Consider the following 21,781-nt stretch of genomic DNA (forward strand, 5'->3'; position numbering starts at 1 on the left):
AGCCAAAACTACAAGTGTTGTTAAATCAAGCATTGCATATTTTCCTCATGTCACATATTCAATAATGAATACCCTTCTGCCTATAGCATGACCCCACAAAGACTCAATGCATGTCCTCAGTTTGTGAACACCTGGTGTCAAACAGTAGTAGTCTCACAGGTACATGCACTGTTCAAAAAGCAGAAACGGTTTGTGCAGCACAATGTGTGACAGTTTCCAAGCACAATTTATTCACCCCTTTACACAGAAACACACATTTAGTTCCACCAGAGCAGATAACTACATTCCTCTCCAGCCTCCATTTCCACTGAATCACTTGTTGTGCAGCAGTTCATTCATTTTTTAAATTTTAATGGTCTAGCTACCAGTCCATATGATATATTCATAACCCTGCATGGTCTGCAGCTAACACTGGTTGCCCTGCACAGACCAGTGGGTTTGTCCTTCACACAAGGAGCCAGATTGTGTTTCGACGTGTCATTACTGAGGCACTTAAGACTCTGTGTGTCTGTCTGCCTGTCTGTCAGTGCTACTAGGGTGGGCTGGGCTGATAGAGGTGTGTTTAAAGAAAAGGTTACTTTGGCACCACACCAGAGCAAGAACCTTGATGTGACAGAGAACTACAACATAAAGATTTCTGGATCTTAGGGAAAGGTTATATGACACCAAATGGTTCAACAGATTATTTTAGGTCGACATGAATCCACTGAATACAAGAAGTAAATAAATATGTAGAGACTAATTCATTTATAAGCAAAGAACATATCTCAATGCTACATGGATGTTACTTCAGTGGTCAACACTGTCTTTGCTCATGTCCCTGAAGCCACTTTTTGTTCTTGAATCCAGACCATGTGCGCTTCTCGAGGCACCAGGTCACATGAACCTCAACTCCATTTGCCTGTTGCCATTTTCAGGCTCCTCAAGGGAATTGCTAGTATTACTCACTTTGCCCGACACACACATATACACACACACATCTGCGCACACACTCTCACTCACATGCACGCACTTTCTCAGGAACCAGAAGGGATAAATTAGACACTCGAGAAGCAAATGTATCCAGTGCACGCTGAATGCCTGTCACAGCTGAACAAACACCGCCACAAGCCTGCTTTGCACTTAAACGGGATCTGTGCACCCATTGTACCCACAAACACACACGTACGTGCACTCTCATACTCCACACTCCAAAGGTCTGTTCCTGAGCCTTTGCCTCATTTGTTAAAGCACTTTCCATATTGAGCCTTGGCGTCATTGATAGTATTTCCCAAGTTGTCAGATGGCTCATAAAGGGTGAGATGCTTATCTAAACCCACATACTCTGCTGTTAGAAGATAGCTTTCCTCAGCCGCTGGGGTTGTTAGGCGAGGCTTTTCTGCTTCACAAGCTACATTTTAAGTAACACAAGAACTAAAAGCATTTTAGGCTTCACTCACAGGAAGTCTAGATTTATACCTCTTATTATCTTTAAAGTTTCTAAACTACAGCATGAAAGCCTCTCCTCCTCTGTCTTGTCTGTTTCTTTTTTATTCAACCACCTCTGAAGTCCTCGTTTAGCCTCAAGCCATTAGCTCAAACTGTGTGGGTTGGAGCTGACCTTGTTGATATGATAACTAGTTTCTCTGGAGTGTTTCTGAATTAGATCATGTTCATGTGAAATATGCATATGAGGTAAGAAGAGCTAGGAAGGCCAACTGCATGTCTGCTTGGATAATTTTCCTCTGAGTGTGTAAGACTCCTGCGTGTGTTCGAAAATGTGTGAAGCTGTACATTAATGCTACGCTAGGAGTTTTTTGTAGGTATTGAGGGATTGAAATTTGATTGGTGAGGTGTTCATTTCCCTAAAACGATGAGGTCTACCTCCTTGTGACTCATTTTGTGGATATTGAGTATTTTTCCTAACTTAAAATTCTTTCATGTGCTCTTTAAAGGTTTAAATCTGTGTCATTTGGTGACAGGTAACAGGGAAGGAAGAAGAAAAGCTGTAACTGTTTTGGAACTGTTGACTTCAGTGCAGCCGGATAGGGAACTGTTGATGATGAGGCTGCATTAATTATTATCAAAGATGTGAGACTTCCCGTCCAGGCTTAATAAGCTGGATGAATAATGCATCCTGTTGGCTTCTTGTATTTATTTAATTATTTACTTTTTTGGTGAGACTTGAAGGGCAGATTTTAGCCTTGGGGCTAGGACACACATGCTGAAGAATTTGTTGATTTTAAAGTCGGTGAATGATGTACGTTCACTTTTAAACATTCACATTTTGAGGTGGGATTCTCTTGCGGGACCAGGAAATTGGGAAACTTGAGATTAGTGATCTATAATTAAAGCAGTGTTGTTTTTCTAGTTAGTTGTTTGTTTGAATGCAGTGAATATATTAATAAAGAAGTAAGTGCTCTTGAGAGGGTGCTTTTGTTTTGAAAAGCTTGTCTTTCCGAATTTACGTGTAAAACAGATAGTATTACCATCATTCACAATATGCATTACAGTTTCCTCTCTGCCATGTCAGCAGCTCACATTAGGAAACTTAGTGCCAGCCTTGCTGCTGGTGGTGTCGTTCTCAGACTGAAGCTATTAATTCCAGCCCAAATCAGATGGTTACTCATGTGTAAATGAGTGAGCTCTAATCTGGCTGTGAAGTTAAATACTTGTGAGGCAGAAAAGAAGTGCAAGATATGTAGGAAGAAGGGTGTAATATATTCCAGAAACAAACCCCAGAATACTCGATTTACAGGCATCTTTTTTTCACATTACCTGTTAACAATGTTTAATCTAACCTCCTTTTTCCCCCCTTTGTCTCATAAAGAACCTGGGAGAGGCCGAGTACTGCGTGGCTCTGTACATGTACATGCGTCTGTTGGGCTATCCTGCTGACCGCATCAGCATCCTTACCACCTACAACGGACAAAAACACCTGATCAGAGATGTCATTAACCAGAGATGTGCAGGAAACCCCTTCTTTGGCCAGCCGAACAAGGTGAGGACGTGCACCACTGAACACAGAATACGATACACAAGCTTGATCTATCAAATGTGTCATATATCTGTCATAATACCTCCAGTAATTCCAAACTGATTGAAACAAATTCCTGCTCTATTTAGTTCACCAGCTAACTGAGAGGAGTGAAGTATATATTAGATTATCATCTTACAAGTAGTGACATACCACATATGAATAGCAAACACTCCATATCAATGAAGCATGACACTTTTCTTCTTTCCTGTCAGGAGGAAAAACATGCTCCCAGCAGACATGTTTTCACCTCACATTAGATGTGAGAGACCCCAAGTAGAGTAACTAGAACACACATATGATACACACAACATGCATGTTTCTTCACACCTTTACTTGTGAGCTGTAGTCAGTGCACCAGTTTCCAGAGCCTTGCTGCACTGAGAGAAAAATTCACAGGTCTGAAGTCTCATGAGGTTTTTCATACTTCTGCCTCCCATTGCACAAAAGCACACAGTCTTCTCTCACCCAGTGCAATTTAAGTAGGTTTGTACATTTTAACTGCGTGTTTTCCCCACAGCCCCTGCAGTGGGATGTAGAATATCTCCTTAAATTAAGGGGATATGCAGGATTTTTGCATGGAGGAAAATTAGGGAGAAGCTCTTGAGGCTGTTGATTAATTTCTCACTGTTATATGGTAAGAGTGATATGACCAAAGTCTTCTCTGATGAAATATGTAAGAAAATGTGGGACATTTTTAGAAGGGAAAGGAAATTTCACAGTGAAATCGCTCCAAATTATGCTCCAGATTACAATTCAGTGTTAGGTAGGTATGTTGTTAAATATGAATATGAAGACTTGTACTAAGCGTGTAATGATATATAAAATTGCTTATGCTAGTGGTATTGAAACCAAATTGCATGTCCTGAAAGTTAATGTTTTAAACAAAATATATATATATTGCACATGACATAAAAACATTAATTCCAAGAGTTAAGTGAAACGTCATACTACATGTGTTAATACTTTGGTGCACATTCAAGGAAAAGATTTATGCTGCAAATGAAAGTTTGTTGGCAGTAGATATTAGCAATAGCAATGATCATGATAATGAAAATCAAAATGATAATAATAATGATGATGACGATTGTATTGATATGATAATTAGATTATAGTGGTGATGCTGTAAAATGATGATGATAAATATAATGATAATAATAATATGAATCATGGCTGTATTATTAAACTGGTAATGAGAGAAAGTATAACAATCATAGTAATAGTTATGAAGATGAAGATAATAACTATATTGACCATAAGGACAGAAATGAGGGATAGATGTCATAATTAAATGACACTGATGATGATGATTATGATAAAAATGGTAACGAAAAAGTGATAATGATAAAGGTAATGATAATTAAAATGATAATTATTAAATTACATTGCATTTACATCAAAGTTGGGTGATGAAAATGGTTGTGATGATGAAGAGGATGATAAGAATTATGATAATGATCACAAAAGTTACAAGGATACAAACAATGTAGATGTTTGTGATGATAAGGAAAATATTTATCATCATAATGACAAAAGTTATGATCATCCAGACAGTAGTTATGTTAATAGTAATGACAACCTTGAAAGTGATAACTGTGATAGTGATAATAGTGATTCTGATGATGAAAATAATAATTTAAAGTAGGTTCGCACCGATAACAATTTTGCGGCCGATCATCAATCTTTAAAAAGCCTGACCCGCAGATACCAATTTGGACTGATGCCGGTTTTCATTTTTTATAACTGACAGCATATACCTTCAATGTTCCAATCTTATTCTTTTGAAAATCATCGGCCAATACTGGTGAAACAGTAAAATCTTTAACTTCAACAACCAATAAAGTGTCCTGAGTTTTAGGTCTCAGAGCAAAAAGCAACAATGGCTGGCTGTCAGATCGATCTCCTGATCGATTGATCGGTGCATGTCTAATTTAAATGATACTGATAAAAATGAAAATGACAGTGGTGATGATAATGACTATGATTTCAAAATTATAATCATTGTTATGATAATGAGAATTATGTAGAAGATAATAATGACTGTGATTACAGAAATGAGCAAAAAAAATAAGATTATGAAAATGCTTATTTTGATGATTAAAAAGATAATGAAAATGAAAATAACGACAGCAATAAGAACAATAACATCAATAATACTTGCTGTTACATTTTTTTTTAGCATTTTTGTTGTTATTGTTGTTTTTGCTTACTATCGGACTTATTCCTACCTTTGCAGGATATGAGCTATCACATCCCCAAACCCTGTACTAGGCCAAAAAAGGGCTTATCTGTTTTCCTCCCTTTCTTTTATTGTCTCCATTAAATCATGAGACCATGAAGACTGCTGCAGGTCATGAGACCTAAGTAGATCAGGTCACGTTGCACTTTCTTTCCCTAACAGTTAACATACCGGCACACAGCATACCTCTGTAAATCCAACCCACTGAGGTGTGAAGAGGTTGAAAGGGTTTGAGTGTGCATAATTTCAGAGTGGGTGTAAACTCGGTCTCCCGCTCATCCCTGAAGAATTGCATTAGATTGTCTTCATCCAGCCCACAGTATTTCCCTCAATGCCTTTGTCTCCCTCCTCTCTTGTCTCCCCTCACACTGTTCAGTCAGCAGCCCGTTGGCACAGTTTCCCATCCGCTTTCTGTTTGCTCCGCTAAATGCTTTTACCAGCCAGCCTCAGGTTATGCTTTTACTCATTCTACCATTCTTTTCTCCCAACCCGCATAAGCACACCTTACTTTGCTGTCTGTTCTTTTGAGCCTTTTACACACTTTACAATGACAGAGGCTGTTGAGTTGTGATGGAGTTGCAAGAATGGAGTGATTTTGCACATCTCCAGTCAGCTTGATTGTCATTGGGCCATGGCAGTAGAGGGTGCCAGATTATTTTGTGTTGTTCAGATATTTTAATACTGTTTTCTCTTCCTTGTGTTGTTTGTAGGAGTTTTTCCACAATTAAATTTCAGTATTACAGGAGGGAAAAGCAGGGCAGGTCCAAATCTAAGATACCTTTATTGTATTGTGTCAAAGAACAGGTTGACTCAATTATTCATATTGAATAGTTTCTACCTGCAAAATGCAGATCATAACACTCAGAAAAATACATTAACTCACATTGTTCATAAATCTTTAGAATTTTGTAATTAGCTGGAAGATGTGTGCCACTCTTGTTAATGTGCAGGGAAATGAGGCCCAGTTATTGGTTCTGTATTGTGTGCTGTGCCATGCTACCTTGTTCCTTTGTCTTCAAGTTTGTGTCACATTCTGACATCTCGCCAGAATTTGTGCTGGCTCATGTAAAACGTCTCGCAATGTTAAGACATGAACCGTCAGTCATTGTGCTCATGGGCTTAGTCAGAATGCATGCCTAGTAATAAAGTGACTGTGGTGACAGATTTGCAGAAAAAAAGAAAGATGCCCAAAGAGAGAAAGAGAGATGAAAAAGAAAGAGGGCTCTTGTGGGTAAAAGGCCAAGCAGCTGAAAGGTCATGGCGCTGGGCATTGGGTCCACAGTGTGTCTGACAATATGTCACTTTGGCTGAAACCAAGCAGATGTCACCAGCCAGAGCATTTTACTGTGATTATGATAATTAGACAGAAAAGGAGAGTTAGGCTATGTATCAGCAGCCAGCACTGCAAAATATATGTGCAGTTTCTTTTTTTTAATTTATGCATCTTGATTTTTCTGTTGGGATATCTGACATCTATTTAATCTTTTAATCCCAGTCTCATTTTAACAAATTTTCTGACAAGACCAGTGAACAAAACCAGGACATGTTGAACCATAAACTTTCTGAATAACAAACCTCAGACTGTCTGTGGAGTATGAAATCAGGATATTGAGGAGCAAGATAGGGGATGTTTAGACTCAGCCAGCCCCAAGAGCTGCTTGTGAAAAATTGAATAATCTGGCAGCCTAAGGTCTGCACATTCCAGGAGGCAATTGCGGTGAATAAAACATGGCAGAAACGATAAAGTCACTAAGAAAGAAAAATAGGCGTCCGAGCTTCATCATCAGCCAGGAGACTGCATGTCCTTGTCTGAATGACAATGAAGAGGACAAGATAGTGGAAAATAAAAACCAGTAAAACTGTTACTATCAGCAACAAAATGTGTTTTTTTGTGTGTGGATAAATGTGTCTTTGAGCACATTCTGATAATTTTTGTGTGTCTCATTGTATCCACACACTTGCATGTGTCACAATGACATGACCTCTGTAATTCACTCCCTGGAAGATTTCTCATAAATAACTAAACACCATGCAAAATGCTGCGCCTTGGGGAGATTCTCTATCTGGGCTTCACTGTCACTGTCTAAGGGCTAAGAATCCAAGAATAACTCACTCACTCTCAAGCACCCCTTCTCTGCAAAACAAGTTGCACTATTTTGGTTTAAAGCATGCAATTGCAGCCTATTTAAACATAGGGTTTGTTGGAGTGTGTCTGTACGGCACATTTTAGTGAACATGTGCATGCATGCATAGCCCGGCTGTTTGCCTCCAACATACAGCCTGCGAAGCTTCATGCTATTGTGAAAGCGACATATTGTTGCCTCTGGTGCTGCACCTGTTCTACATGGCAACAGGGAGACGTAAATAAATATTGGTCTCCTACATCAGTAGCTACATCTATTTCCTCTTTTACATGTTTATGTACTTTTAATCTTTTCTTTTTACACCAAAAAGAGTTTTGTGGAAGGTACCAGAAAATGAGCGTTCCAGATTTGCTTAAGGTTGTATTAGCTAACAGGGGGCTTCCACAGCCACAGGATGATTTATTCAGCATGGCTGCCTCAAAGGTTGGTTCCTGTGGTCCTGGGTTTTATGGAGTCTTGGTGGTGGCTAATGTTGTATTGATCCAGGGAGGATCCAAAGAGGGAAGACCAGCCTCTCTCTGCTGGGTGCTGGTGTCTTCTTTTGATGTGGAGTCTATAAAATAGCTTTTTGGGGGCTTTAATGGTTGTTTGATATTCCTATTTCTTATTTTGTTTATAAAGATAAGTCCTCCACACAGTTATCATTGAAACACTGAACACTTTCAGATAATGATACTGCTGAAATTAAATTATTTCAGCCATGTCATTATTTGGAAGTGGTTAATGTTTCTGCATTTGGAGATTGAATGCGTCTCAGCAGTGTGTCGAAAGAAGTCATTTCAAAGGCTCCCCCATTTCAAGGCCGACAAATTCATCCCTCTTTTCACGGCTGTAGAGGATACAACAGAAGCAGCCTATAAGACCCAACATATCCTATGATTTGCATGCCTGTTGAAAGAAAATGGTGATACACATTGATGATAGATGATAGTTTCAACATAATAAAAAGCTGTACAAACGTTTAAATCAACACACTGATTGCTGAGAGCACTTTGGAAATGTCGGTGGTTGTATCAATTATTTGGCTCCAGTGTTGCCTATAGACTGTATATAAAGTGGACAGCGTGGCTCTGCCATTTACCATTGTACGGTTTTGAAGCCAAAATTCCCCGTCACAGGCGCGGCCATTGAAGCAGTTGTGTAGCTAGAGTCTGCGCGGTAGAGACGATGAGGGATTCTGGAAAAATCTGAGTGGTGCTGGGTGACAAAAATACTATTTTTTTTCCTTCAGAGAGTCTAATCACTTCTTGACTCTACCTCCCAACATATGTTACAATCCCTGAAAAAAATACACAACAGTAGCTGTCAATCATCATCAAACATGACGTAAAGCCTTGTTTTTAACCTCTTATAACTAATGAAAACAAAACTTTTAAGAAAAAAGAGGACCTGAATACAAGGCAGCCAAATGATATCTTCAAATCACCACAACAGTCGGGTGTGAGAAACATTTCTATGAGGTGTATTCATTTTTTAGAGTTTGACCACAGCCCATCTGAAATGACTGGAGAGCCAGATTTTTTGACCTATACTGCGGCCAGCCACCAGGGGGAGCAGTTTTTGTGGCGACCTTATTTCAAGCCGAGCAAGATGACATCCGTTTTTTTTGTTTTTTTTTTACAGTCCATGGTGTTGCCAAGTAGCTAGCCATTGCTGGGCAACAGGATTGGCATAATGTGACGCCATTCAGGCAGTGACAATTGATGTCTTGAACACAGTGGACCAATTTAACATCTCAATTCAGTTTTGCCTACAGGTCTCTAAATCACATTCCCCATGATCCTTGGCATATGTTGCTATGGAAACAGCAGCATTTATAAGAGTAACTAAGTCACACCCATCCAAATACATTGGTGGATTCATTTGAGCAGACACTTCTTTTTCCCCTATGATTGTTAATTTCATCCAAAGCCCACTCACCAAAAAGCATTTTTGAGTTGCAGTTAACACCCCAGTCTTCTTTATAACTGTTTCAGAAACAGAGGGGTGACGTCCCAAAGCCTATGTGCATACATTACACAGCCTATGAGTGTAACCACGCTTCAGATGTGCCCAAACATCACATTTACATTCAACTGAATCCAATCCTATTCATATCTTCTGTTTCGTCTCTAACACCTTTATCACTGCCTCCGACTGCAGAACAGAGGTGGTACAACTTCACCCCACCACTGCCTGTGTGCCTTACACATTACAGACGAGGTGCAACAGCACTGTAAACATCCTGCTTTGAAGTATCAGTGTAAAAGAGCCTTTCACCTGCCTGTGCTTTGCACCCAGTGGCCAACTTGTGATCTAAATCCCCTAAAGAAGAACTTCTCCCATCATGACACTCTAAATCCTGCCATGGGTTGTTTGCAGAAGTTGAAAGCACATGCTGCACAAGCAGCCTGATGCACATAATACAGAATTAATGTATGATTTTTCGCTCAACGGTGTCTCATCTTGTCTATTTCCTCGCTTGCTGAAGTTCCAAGTGCAAGTGCAGTATGTTGTCTTTATCATGTCGGGTGTAACAGCACTGACAAAGTCAAAACACAGCTTTTCTCCTCATGTACAGGAATAAATTCGCTTCTCAGCGAGACAGGATTACCAGGGCATAAAAGCAAATTGGCTGACAAGGGTTTCCTCGGAGAGCCACTTCTCCTTTCTCTCCCTCTCCCAGAAAGTAATCTCCGATCCACTCAAGCAGGGTGGCCCCAAATACCTTGGCCCTGAGTCTTTGGGGGCCCAGGTAAGAGGTTAGTGACAGCAAATGCCCTCTAAGCCGTATTAGCCCCTGCAGGCTGTCCATGTGGCCCACAGCGATAACGGCAATAACAAGAAAACACCCGCGGCATTGTCAACTACCTTCCCTCAAAAATGTATAAAGAAAGAAAGACTTTAAGACGGAGAGCAGCCATGCTCATATCTCTAAACATTTCAGCTAAATCCCTCCACCCACCTTTAATGCACACACACTCATTTACTGTGCAAATACATCAGCCGCTGCAGCTTATTTAGCATATCTTTATGTGTATATTTGTGTGTTTGTGGGTTTTTTCTTGCTGTACTAATGAATATGTGCGCGTGTCTGTGCAGGTGACAACAGTAGACAGGTTCCAGGGTCAGCAGAATGACTACATCATCCTCTCACTGGTCCGCACCAAAGCCGTCGGACATCTGAGGTAAGCAACACTCACAATGATTACCATCAGCCGTCATTCTTCCACAAAACACACATGCGTAATAGGATCAACAACTTGGATACACATCCTTCAGAGAAACAACACAGCAAAAAACTGTCGGCTCTAAACTCTCCTGAGACAGCTGCTCTCGGGAGACTCTCTCCTTTTGTCGTGTGTGTCTACTGACAAGAGTTTGCCGAAGGAAAGAAGCGTCTGTAACGCTGCGGCTGTCTTTAAGTATGTATGAGCTTAATTTGAATCAGGCAGGATAAGTGGAGCTTCAGGACAGGAACATGTCAACGGAGCTGACTTTACTTTTTGTCCTGGTTTAGAGAAACCATTGTGCCCAAATGATTGGGCTGAGACTCTGAAACAAAGAGTGCTCCTCTGATCAAAGGCGCTCCATGTAACAGTCATTAAGTGGCATTATGGTTAACCTAACTGCAGGGGTGTGTTGTTTTGTTCTACTGCTCCCATTGCTGTCCTTAAAACTATACATGCCAGGCTTCTTATCTCTCCTCTCCTCTCCTCTCCTCTCCTCGCTGTCACCTCCTTCCTCACTAAATTTATTCTTAGTGGAGCGCTCTCTCATTTCTCAGCTTGCCATTACACCCCAATGAGCTCCACACACTCCACACTGCATGTTTTATATCAGACAATCTTCCACAGTACTTAAACATACCATGCTGTCCTCTGGCTGTGATGTACACTCGCTGTTACTGGGAGTGCACAGCTCTCAGCGTCATTACAGCAGCACTTCTGGTGCACTCCCTCAATTTCACATCGGCAAGTTGGCAAATTGGAGCCCCAGCATCAATAATAAGCTATTCCTTTTGTAGCTAAACCCATGCCTCCCCACCACTCCTAATCTGTAGCCATGGTCAGCTGACTAGGAAAAAAAAAAACATCTCAAAACTATTTTCTTCTTTTTCCTCATCTCACAGATAAAGCTATGAATTCATATAGCAGGAGCAGGAACTGCAGTGAGCCACAGAAAGTGGCACTTTATCTCGCTGGCAGCGTCTGCTCTCCTCTCACTATCACTCATTTGATCTGGTCTTATGCTGGGTATTGCACACAGCCTTGCACACATTCTCAGCCCACTCAGAGGGGGAAGGTTGTAGAAGGTTATCAGATGATGTCCCAGTAAGAATGTGCTACAACTCCAGTGATCTGCTGAGGGAGAACACAACAGCACGATTCCTTCTTTTTATGCCATGCATTTCCCCTCCAAGAGCGTCTGTTACTCACAACGCAATACTGGAACCAATTTACAAAAATGCCTCCAAGCACAATCGACACTTTCAGGCATTCCTGTGAAACCAGCAGTTTCCACTAAGAGTCCCTTTTCTATGTGCTGCATTGTGTACGGTCGAGTTTGCAAGCCACAGTGTGTTCAGACATAAAGAAAGCTAAAATCCATTCTTTCAGATGTGTCTGCAAAATAGATGTTGACATTTATTTTTTTACAGTTTTACTTCTTCTATTGTAAAGATAATCCCATCCACACAAAAACATCTCCTTAACATGAAAATGCAGACTCGGTTAAACGTGCTTTTATAGGCATGTCAGTCCAATAGGAGGCAATAATCTGTAATCAGTCTGTCTCGCCAAACACCACAAAAGAACATTGTGTTTATGCTCTTACAGAGAGCCAGCTGCAGTTGCAAACATTTTTCTGTTTTTAAGTTATCTTTTTGTGACCCATACCAGGCCACCCACTCAAGGACAAGCCTGAAAAGGTGCATAATATGGTTGCACAATATATTGGTATCAATATCGGTTTCAATATCAGTATCAGCCGATGTTGGTCATTTTTTTAACATATCGGCTGATGTGTAAAAATGGGCCAATCTTTACTCATTAGCTGCAAGCTATTTTCAATGCATCTTAAACAATCTTTCAAGACCTAAATAATATTGTTTTCTATGACTTTGTAAACACTATAACTACCTAAGAAGAGGGAACAAGGAAAACATGTTAAGAAAATAAACGAAGATATTGAAAAATTCAGTTTGCATGATTTTCAGTATGTTCACAATTTGATCATCTCAGATTTTTTTTTCCAATATTGTTTTTGGTAAATATCAGTTATTGGCCATACCAGCAATACTGAATATCGAATATCTGTATCGGCTGAAATTTTCATATTGGTGCATCTCTAGTGCACAAACACAACTGCCAGGCCCCAGGGTCTGAAAACCCTGTTATTTAAAATCTGAAAGTGGCGAATGAAAAACCATGAAGCATGATGTATTTATTTGCTGTATTGTGCAATATGATATCAAAGAATAGCGAGGTTTCTTTGTAAACATTTAATTAAACTTATCAGTACCGCGGTAAACAAACCAGCAGCCCACTAAACAACAGATGCTCTGTGCAAGAGCATCTGTTGTTTAATGTCTCCCAATTTTTTTCGCCATTCACTGGGACACAGTCAGACTGAGTTGTCAAAAATCTCCACCTGGTAGATGTTTTCCAAAACCTGTCTGCTGTGACCTAAAACTGTGTGGGATTTCTGGGATTTAAGGCCAAAACATAGAGGAGAAATTACTATGAAAAAAATACCCACCTCCATCTGGACCAGGCTGTAGTGTCACTTAAAATAGTAACACTCAGGCTTCACTTTGGCTTAATTTGGTGGTATAAACCCAAAAGTGAAACCTATTTTCCAGTGATTTATTCAAAGTTAAAGGATCCTAAATAACATCATGATGTCCTCAGGAGGCAAAGAAAATAACTTTTAAATTGCTTATGGGTTAGACTGAGGTCAGATCCTTCATTTCTGATGCATCTGTTCCTCTGATTAGCTTTCATGACAGCTCACCAAGAAGATTGTCAATGTCACTCAAGTTGAAACTTTTAGACTGGATTTTTCTCGTACACTGGCCTCCACTGTAAAAGAAAAGCAAATTAATTTCGAAAGAATTTCCAACACCACTAACTTTTCTGGTCTTTAAAATTCAGATTAACTGACTTTTCCAAAGGCAAAAAGAACTTCTGACATCATACTTGTTATAGTCAGCGGACAGAATTCACATTACTAGAGATTACATAGAGTTTAACTACTAATTTAACGGCTACATTAGCTGCTAGCTGGGAGGTAGATGAATCATTTTTTTTCAAACTTACTGGGTTTAATTTTCTTTACATTATGCAGTTGCATTCCCATAGATCTGTAAACAGACATTGATGTTTAAACTGGTTCACCTCCTATTTTTAAAGTAGAGCTTTTTAAATAGCAAAAAAGTCATCTTAATCTAACTTAAGACAGATTTATTGTCACTTCCCTTTCATTCACATCTTCATGCTGCTGATACGTGTGAATGGTCTGCTGAGTGATTGAAAGAAAACTGGTTCAATGGAATTTCTTGTGCAGTTCATCGTGTTTTCCCCATCCTCAGATCCCTGTGGTGAACTGCTGAGTTCTCCCTCACAATCCCCCCACCCCCCCTTCCCCTCCTACTTCTCCACGTCTTCCTCCTGTACTCTCCTCTTCTCCTACATCCTTCCTCGCGGCAATCTGCTGTCGTGACAACCACAGGGGACGCAGCTGACCATATGACGAGCTGACCCTCGCTTTGACAGGAGAAGCATTCCTGCTGATGCGCGCAGGCACGGTCACATGCAGGAGCACACTCTTTGACAGATCCAGACACGCTCTGACATACACACACACACACACTCACACACACACACACTGTATTTGCCCACTTTGCCCTGTCGTGTCACAGAACAGCCCAGGTGGGCGTCTCTCACAAGTGCCATGTCCACGGGCTATCATGCTCTGTGATTGGTTCATCTCTCCTTGAACTCTCTTCTCATTGGTTGTTGGCTGTTTCGGTGTATCTCCGTGGAAATGTTCCTCTTTCAAGTCTTGTTTCAGGCTCAAATTTTGCGGTTAGTTGCAGTTTCCCACAAATCACCCGCACGTTAACTCCCTCATAAAACCCTGCACAATGGTTTCCATACGGCTTCATTTTCCTTCTACATATTCATGGACTCATCATGCATGCTGAAAGGATTAATCCTCTTAATCTTATGAAGTGCTCAGGTGGACACGTTCCACATTTTTTGGCTGCGTTTCAGCACCAGTATGTGTTGATGTATATTTGTGAATGCATACAAACATTGTTTAGTGCCAGATTTCTATACATAGAATGAGAGTGTTTCCAGAAGCAAAGCTCTTCCTCATCCTTATTTTTAAGTTCTCGTTGCTTCAGTTAAAAAAATTTATTGACCAGATGATACGATTTTGCTCCGTCTATTGGATCCAGTTGCTTCAAACACAGAAGATTAAGAAAAAATAGACTGGTCGCTGAAGGAAGAATCTTTCATTAAAGCCTACTGTGTGTAAAACTACTGTTAACATGACCCTTCCAGGTGTTGTACTTATCACCACCAAGGAAGTTTTATTTTTAGGAGAGATTGTCTGACTCAAAAAGATACAAACGGATCTTGATGAAGTTTTTAGGAAATGTTCAAAATGGGATAAGGAAGAAGTGATTAAGTTTTGGAGGTGATCTGAATCACTATCTGGATCCAGGAGTTTTTTAAAAGGATTCTTTATCATTGTGAGAGAGGGCATTTTTCATCATATGTGTATATAACTCCACGATAGATGGTCAGATTGCTTTGCAAAACAATACAAGACAAGGTCACCATAACTTCTGACAGATGTAAAAGTACGATCCAGATCCTGGCAATCTTCTGGATACTAAGATCCAGAATATAAAATATGTACTGAGTCATCATAATGTTCTACACTGTCAGGTAACAAATTATCGTACAAACCTACAACTAACACCAAATTGTAGCAGACAGTCTGCTGAAAGGGAGTATAACATTAAAGTAGGACTAAAGTGTTGGTGACAATCACAATATGCTTGGTGGGGGTCTGTGCTCTCTGATTGCTTTTCTAATTGAATGTATGAACATGCAGTGTTATTTCTTTTACACTACAGGTAAACAAATACTTTCACTGGAACTCTAAACCAAGAAGATCTGTCTGTCCTCCATGACGTGACTCCCCCCTTCTCTAATCTTTTAATTCTTCAAGAAAGCAAGAAGAGCAGCCGATCTGCCCTCTCTCTTGTCATCTCCCGCCTTTCCCTCTCTTTGTCTCTCATTATCCCTGCACTCTGCCTTTTATGTCTTTGCTGCCACATTCATCCTCCTCACCTACTGCTGCTTATCTCCCTCTAAACCTCTCTCCTCCTACACATTTCTTCCTTAAATTCTTCACTTGCTCCCTTCCACTTTGATCCCTTCCTTTTTTTTATTTTTTGTTTTTTCCCCTACTCATGATTTCTTATCCTGTCTCTTTGATTTCCTCCTCCCCTAGTGCCAGACCAATTTGCAACTTCATTTTTTCCCCCTATCGCTCTGCAGGGACGTGAGACGTCTGGTCGTCGCCATGTCGAGAGCCAGGCTGGGTCTGTACATCTTCGCCCGGGTGTCTCTGTTCCAGAACTGCTTCGAGCTGACTCCTGCCTTCAACCAGCTCACTGCCAGGCCTCTGCAGCTGCACATCAGGCCACACGAGTACTACGGCCAGGAGCAGCCTGTACGTACACGCATGCACACATCAATTCTTCAAGCACAGTCATCTTCCACTCCATTACATTTGGCTGGTAACGAAGCACAGAAGCTCCAGATTTGCTAACAAAACCACATCAGTGTCTTAAATCTGCTGCCCCCTCTGTGGATTCACCACCACAGCCCGTCTGACTCTGACTAATCCTGCCTTTATATTCTGAATGGCACCTTCGGTCTTGCCTTCCCTCACTGGTCTTAGCGCAGCTTTACCCACAGGCTCTGCTCTGTTAGCAGCATCCTGCCTGCGCTGTCTGCAAGAATGGAAATCCCAGCCCCATCTATAATTAACCCTCAAAGGTCAGAAGGCAAAACCAGTATCCCAAATCCCACCGGGCTGGCATGAGACGGCTGTCGTCTGGTCACTTCATTTCCCTTACTGGCGTGTGTGGCAACAGTTGTGTCTAAAATACCCAACAGCCTGTGACACTTCCTCTGACTCTGGAGTGTTCATCCCCGGGGGGGACAGGGCTCTCGGGCACACACATGTGGCCCCCTTCTTAGCCGGTCTCTGTGGAGTCAGTGAGCCCCTGCTGCTTACACGCAGATGCAGATAAGAGTTTCAACCTCACAACATCGGACTCTAAGAGGCTGTTTAACAATGCTGACTCAGACGCAGATAAAAACAATACAACACTGCTGCTTAATGTTGCTTATAGATTTCCACATATATACGGCTGTGCTGGAAAACATCAGACAGGCTCTAGAGCTTGATGTCTAATCACAGTTAATCACTGGGAAACATTCCTACCCTGATGTTTTAAAGGCAATAAAGCACACACAGTTAACTTTAACTGTAGTGAAGCCTTCAGTGTATCCCCCCTGACATGATACCCAAAGGATCTCTGAGAGCGCAGCCCCTGGATTTAGGAGGAAACAGCCCTGAAGATTGAATATTCTGTTCGCCTCACTTCTCAGTTTATCCTGTAAGACTGCGTCTGCATACTAATGCTGTCAATTTATAAACTCTGCAACCCCAAATCCTCTGGTAGTACGCAAGCAGTTAAAGCTGGGGGCAGTCAGAAATTAGCTTTTGCATAACAAGGAGGTAGCAGCAGGTGAATTGTGAATTCTCCTGCACATTTGCATCATTTGCATCATTGGTTTACCATGTGGTGCCTGGAAGAATAAAACGCTAACAAGGCGGATTAGACTGTTCATTATGATCCCCCTCAGGTTGTTTTTTCAAGATTTAAAAGTGTTTTTTGTTTCTTTTTCCTTCAGAGAGATGCTTCGAGGCAGCCTGACCAGATCATCAAGGACATGCCGGAGATGGCCAACCTGGTGTATACTATGTACATGCACATGATCCAGACCTCCCAGAAGTACAGACAGGTAGAAACACACGTTATGTAACTCCTGTCTCTGCAGTGCTGACGCTGTCTCTCGAACAGCTCACAGATACACAGATACACCAGACACAATTTAAAATTAATCATCATAACAAAACTTATTTTGAGAATACTTAGTCATGTGATATTATATATTACAGCTGCGCCCTTTAATATTTCTGTCTTACTTTGCATTTAGTCTTTAAACAGTAATGCATTGTGCAGAGGATCGTTTGTAGAGGCTCATTTGTAGAATCAACAGAGCATTTTCAGGCCCAGTCAGAGTGCAGCACAGGTGACTTTTGATGTCACATAATTTAACCCTGAATAACCCAGACGGCCAATGGCTTAAAATAGCTCTAGTTCTGAAATGCTTCATCACTTTTGCACCACTAATCCTAACCACATCCTTTAAAAAGTCAGTAACAGCAGACTTTATCTTTCCAGTGGTATCACATTTGTTGCATTTGCATATTCAGGGACTCCACAGTGGTCATCATAAATTTGTAAGAAAATCTACATAGACCTATGGCTTAGCCAGTGGTTTATATATATATATATATATATATATATATATATATATATATATATATATATATATATATATATATATATATATATATATATATATATATATATATATATATATATATATTAGCGCTGGGCAACGATTAAAACTTTTAATTGTAATTAATCGCATGATTTCCCTGATTAATCATAATTAATTGCATTGTAAATTCAATATCTAATAAGGAATTCAAAAGCAGTGTATAGTGCTCTGCCATATGAGCGAAAGTGCCATAACATCTGTCATGCAAACACTAAATCAGTACTTGTTATACAGTAATAGTTAAATCACATATTTAGTGCAAATCAAATTTACAAAATGTAAATACAAAATTAAAGCTTATTGCCACTGTCAGGGCATTAAAGTGATACTCCAGGAAGGAACAAGTTGGGTCCTATCACAAGGTTTAGGGCAGAAATTACCCCTACAGGAGTGTTTTTGTGCAGCAGAAGCCCGGAGCGCTCGCACCAAACACCCCCTCCCTGCTCCTCTGCCGGTTTCCTATGCATTTAGGCGGGGCCAATTTTTACTTGACCAAAAACACAAATAAACGGACTCCCACCGAAAAAGTCTGATATCGGTCTGCATTCACGCTTTATTTAGAGAATTTACAGCGTGTCACTTTCATGCAAAAACACGGCTAAATAAGGCTCTAGTTCTCATCGTGTCTCTTCGTCCTGGCAGACTACCTGCGTTTGTTTATATCTGGCACGCCGTGCGCGCGGACTGATACACTAAGCGGCCAGCGCCTTTAAGTTCCGTGGCGTTGCCCCTCTTCTCCATGCTTGTTTTGGTTATTTATCGTGTTTTTCTGCCAAAAAGGGTTAAAAACATGATCGGTGACTAGAAGAGAAAAAATGAAGGTAACAGACTACTTTCTTGCAGTATGGATCAAGAACCTTTTAAAAATCGTCTTCTCCCTTTTTCTCCTCAGCAACAACAGCAGCAGAATCTGGCTCTCCCTCCACAGCAGTCAAAGTCAGACGCTTCGGTCAAAAAAGTGCCGACCAGCTCTGAAGAAACGCAGGAAGAAACCACGATGGAGCAGGAAGAAGCCCCAGAAGGAGAGACAAACTCAGAGGCCAAGTCTGAAGATACCAGTGAGAAGACGCAAAGTCAAGACACGGAGGAGCACGCTAAGATGCCGGAGCATCCTGGCAGAGACAGCGACAGTGACGGGGAGGAAGAGGAGCAGCAGTAGAGAATTCAGACATGAGACTACCTTCTAGTGTAAACCTCAATAATTGAAAAGGGACCAAGCTGTCCCTCGAGAGGTGGGAGGATGAGTTTGATTATGGTAATTTTCCATCATTTTTCTAGATAAATTGAATTTTGTAACCATCTGTGCTTTTTTTAATAAACAATAGAAATCCTTTATGTCTGGTCCATCTTTATTTAACAGATTGCGTACCCACCAGAGCTCATAATACTCTTCCTGAGACTTTTATCTATATCGCTCTCACACGCAAGCATTGACGGATACTCTATATCAAACATTTTTAAGCCTCGTCACAATCTCTCTGTCATGATACGCCCCTCCATTCATCTGTTTCCCTCCTCTGCTTTAAAGCACGACTCAAATCTGGTTGGCTCAGTCGATAGCAGCAACACAAGCTGCGACTAAGCTGCGTTTGTAGGTCAGTCACTTCACCCAAGGGCCAGTGTGCATGCTGGGGGATTTCAACTTGCCCTCTGGATGTACACAGTCACTCAACCAGCAAGCCCTTAAATCCTCTGCCATTCATAACTTTGGAGCGCTAACAGCACGCTGCAGTGCTGAATAACTCATTTCAAGAGGGTTAGTGCGGAGGTTTTCAACCATGTTTAAGCGAGCAATCTGAGGTTTTGAATTTGTGATTACACGAAGAACATCCACGAAAAGGAGCTCTGGTGCTTAAACCCACTTCAAATCCAAAGGTTATCACAGTGCACAGCCCTGCAGGTAAAACAACAGACTGGACCATCGTTCATTATCATGCTGCAGAGGTTGGTTGTTGTTACATCACTCCTCAGGCAGGCGGAGAGAACAGGTCAGCTGCACAGCTGCTCCAGTCTGGAAACCTGATGGAGAACCATGTGTTGATAGATGTGGAGAGACACATTCTCTGCATCCAGTCATGTGTGGACTGTGTTTTTTATCCATCATGTGAGAGAAGGGCACTCTGGGTCGGGGTTAGAATGAGTGTTTTGGAGTAGACGGCTGTGTCGGCTGAGAAAAGGATTAGAATATGAGATTAGATAAGGGAGATAATCTGATCTGTTTGCTGGAGCTGAGTCGATAAATTATTTCTTTCTTTTTTTTTGCGTAAAAACAGATTTCTCTATGACATGATGCTGCAACTTCTCTTTGGTTTCTATTTCCCTGATGGACGACAAATGGCACGTTGTCGTAATCATGTGTTCTAGTCCACTAAACCCATGACAGTAAGCATACCTCCTTGAGTCACATGAATGTCTGCATTGTGTAATATCCCCCTGCTTCTCAAGAAGCCTCCCAGTTCCTAACTTTCTGTTTTCTCCCAGCTGGCCTCTCGAGAATCCAGTTGCCTGTGGCGCCTTGTTTTTGTCAATTAGGAGCTAACTGGTGGGAAGTGGCTACTGCTGTTCACACAGCATTTCTGCAAGTCGGGCCGTGGAGACTGGAAGGAAAAAGCGACAAGCAAGCAGATCAGGAGAAACCCTTCCTCCACGAGCGCACTCTGCAGAAGGTGAACATGTCTTTTATACTCACGCGACAGGTATTCATTAGGTTAATCGCTACTCTTGCAAAGCTTTCTTTTTAACCTCTGCTACTGGGCTGATGTTATTGAGATGTTACAGAGACTAACAGCATGCAGTAAAACCTTTAATGTGCATGTGGTTATGTGCACAGGTGTTGTGTATATTGGGATGTAAACAATCTCTTACTGCAGCACATTTTTAGCCAATTTCAGCATAAAAATGATAAATATAATATGTGAGGAAGGATTTTGATGGAAGTAGTGTTTTCTCAAAGGTTAAAGCTGAGGTCAGAGTGAAATAATTGAGGTCTAAAGGCTGATGTCTTTTTTTTATTTCATTTTTCTTTTTAATGAAAAAGTTGTTCCCCAAAAGCACGGGATTCACCATGGGACACGCTCTTCTTGAATGTGTAATTTATTGCCCAACCCTAAGTGACAGCGGTGTCACAACAGGAAATCACACGTTATGTAGAGCCGAGACAGAAGTGCCTTCAGGGGGAGGAGGGGGGGAGGAGGATCTGACTGGGGTTTCTTAAAGCTAAAAACAGGCTTAGGGAATCTGACAGCAAGCAACACTTTCACAGTCACTAAAACCATCAGTTCTACAATCTCAACTTCAAGGCTGGGCCCTGGGGTAGATATTTCTGGTGGATTTGTACCCACACATTTAAAAAAGCCCCTCTTTGCTTAATGTTTCTTGGAAAAATATACTTGATCTTGCTTAATCCAGCCTCAAATCATCAGGTAGGAAAGGTTCACAGAGCTGTCTCCCATCATGGCTGAAACAGGAGTCAGGTAATGACTTTAAAGAGCAGCACATGACACTCCTGACTGCTGTTTGTTATCTGCGCCGACAGATGAGGTAATGCTCATTACAAAAGTTACGCATGATCTCAGCTGATCTGCTGTAAGTGGGTGACTAATGTGCCAGCACCGGTCTTCAACGCCGTGTCAGTGGGCGGCACGCTGGTGCACAGACCTACTGGTTACTGCTTGAGTTT

The 21,781-nt window shown here is 41.1% G+C and overlaps 1 protein-coding gene across 2 annotated transcripts in view; it reads left to right on the forward strand.

The window, feature by feature from the left end:
* The window catches only part of aqr (aquarius intron-binding spliceosomal factor), a 54,987-nt gene extending 35,566 nt beyond the window's left edge, over positions 1 to 19,421 (forward strand). For both annotated transcript variants that reach the window (XM_074692013.1, XM_074692014.1), the window contains exons 32-36: positions 2,810 to 2,980; positions 10,481 to 10,566; positions 15,958 to 16,132; positions 17,386 to 17,496; positions 18,995 to 19,421. In XM_074692013.1, coding sequence (XP_074548114.1) covers positions 2,810 to 2,980; positions 10,481 to 10,566; positions 15,958 to 16,132; positions 17,386 to 17,496; positions 18,995 to 19,261 — 810 coding nt within the window. In that variant the 3' untranslated portion in view covers positions 19,262 to 19,421. The remainder of the gene's footprint in view (positions 1 to 2,809; positions 2,981 to 10,480; positions 10,567 to 15,957; positions 16,133 to 17,385; positions 17,497 to 18,994) is intronic.
* Positions 19,422 to 21,781: the final 2,360 nt, after the last annotated feature.

Source organism: Halichoeres trimaculatus, unplaced genomic scaffold, assembly GCF_033239565.1.
Source record: "Halichoeres trimaculatus isolate MK-OKI-2021-1 unplaced genomic scaffold, fHalTri1.1 fHalTri1_scaffold_17, whole genome shotgun sequence".
NCBI lineage: Eukaryota > Metazoa > Chordata > Actinopteri > Labriformes > Labridae > Halichoeres > Halichoeres trimaculatus.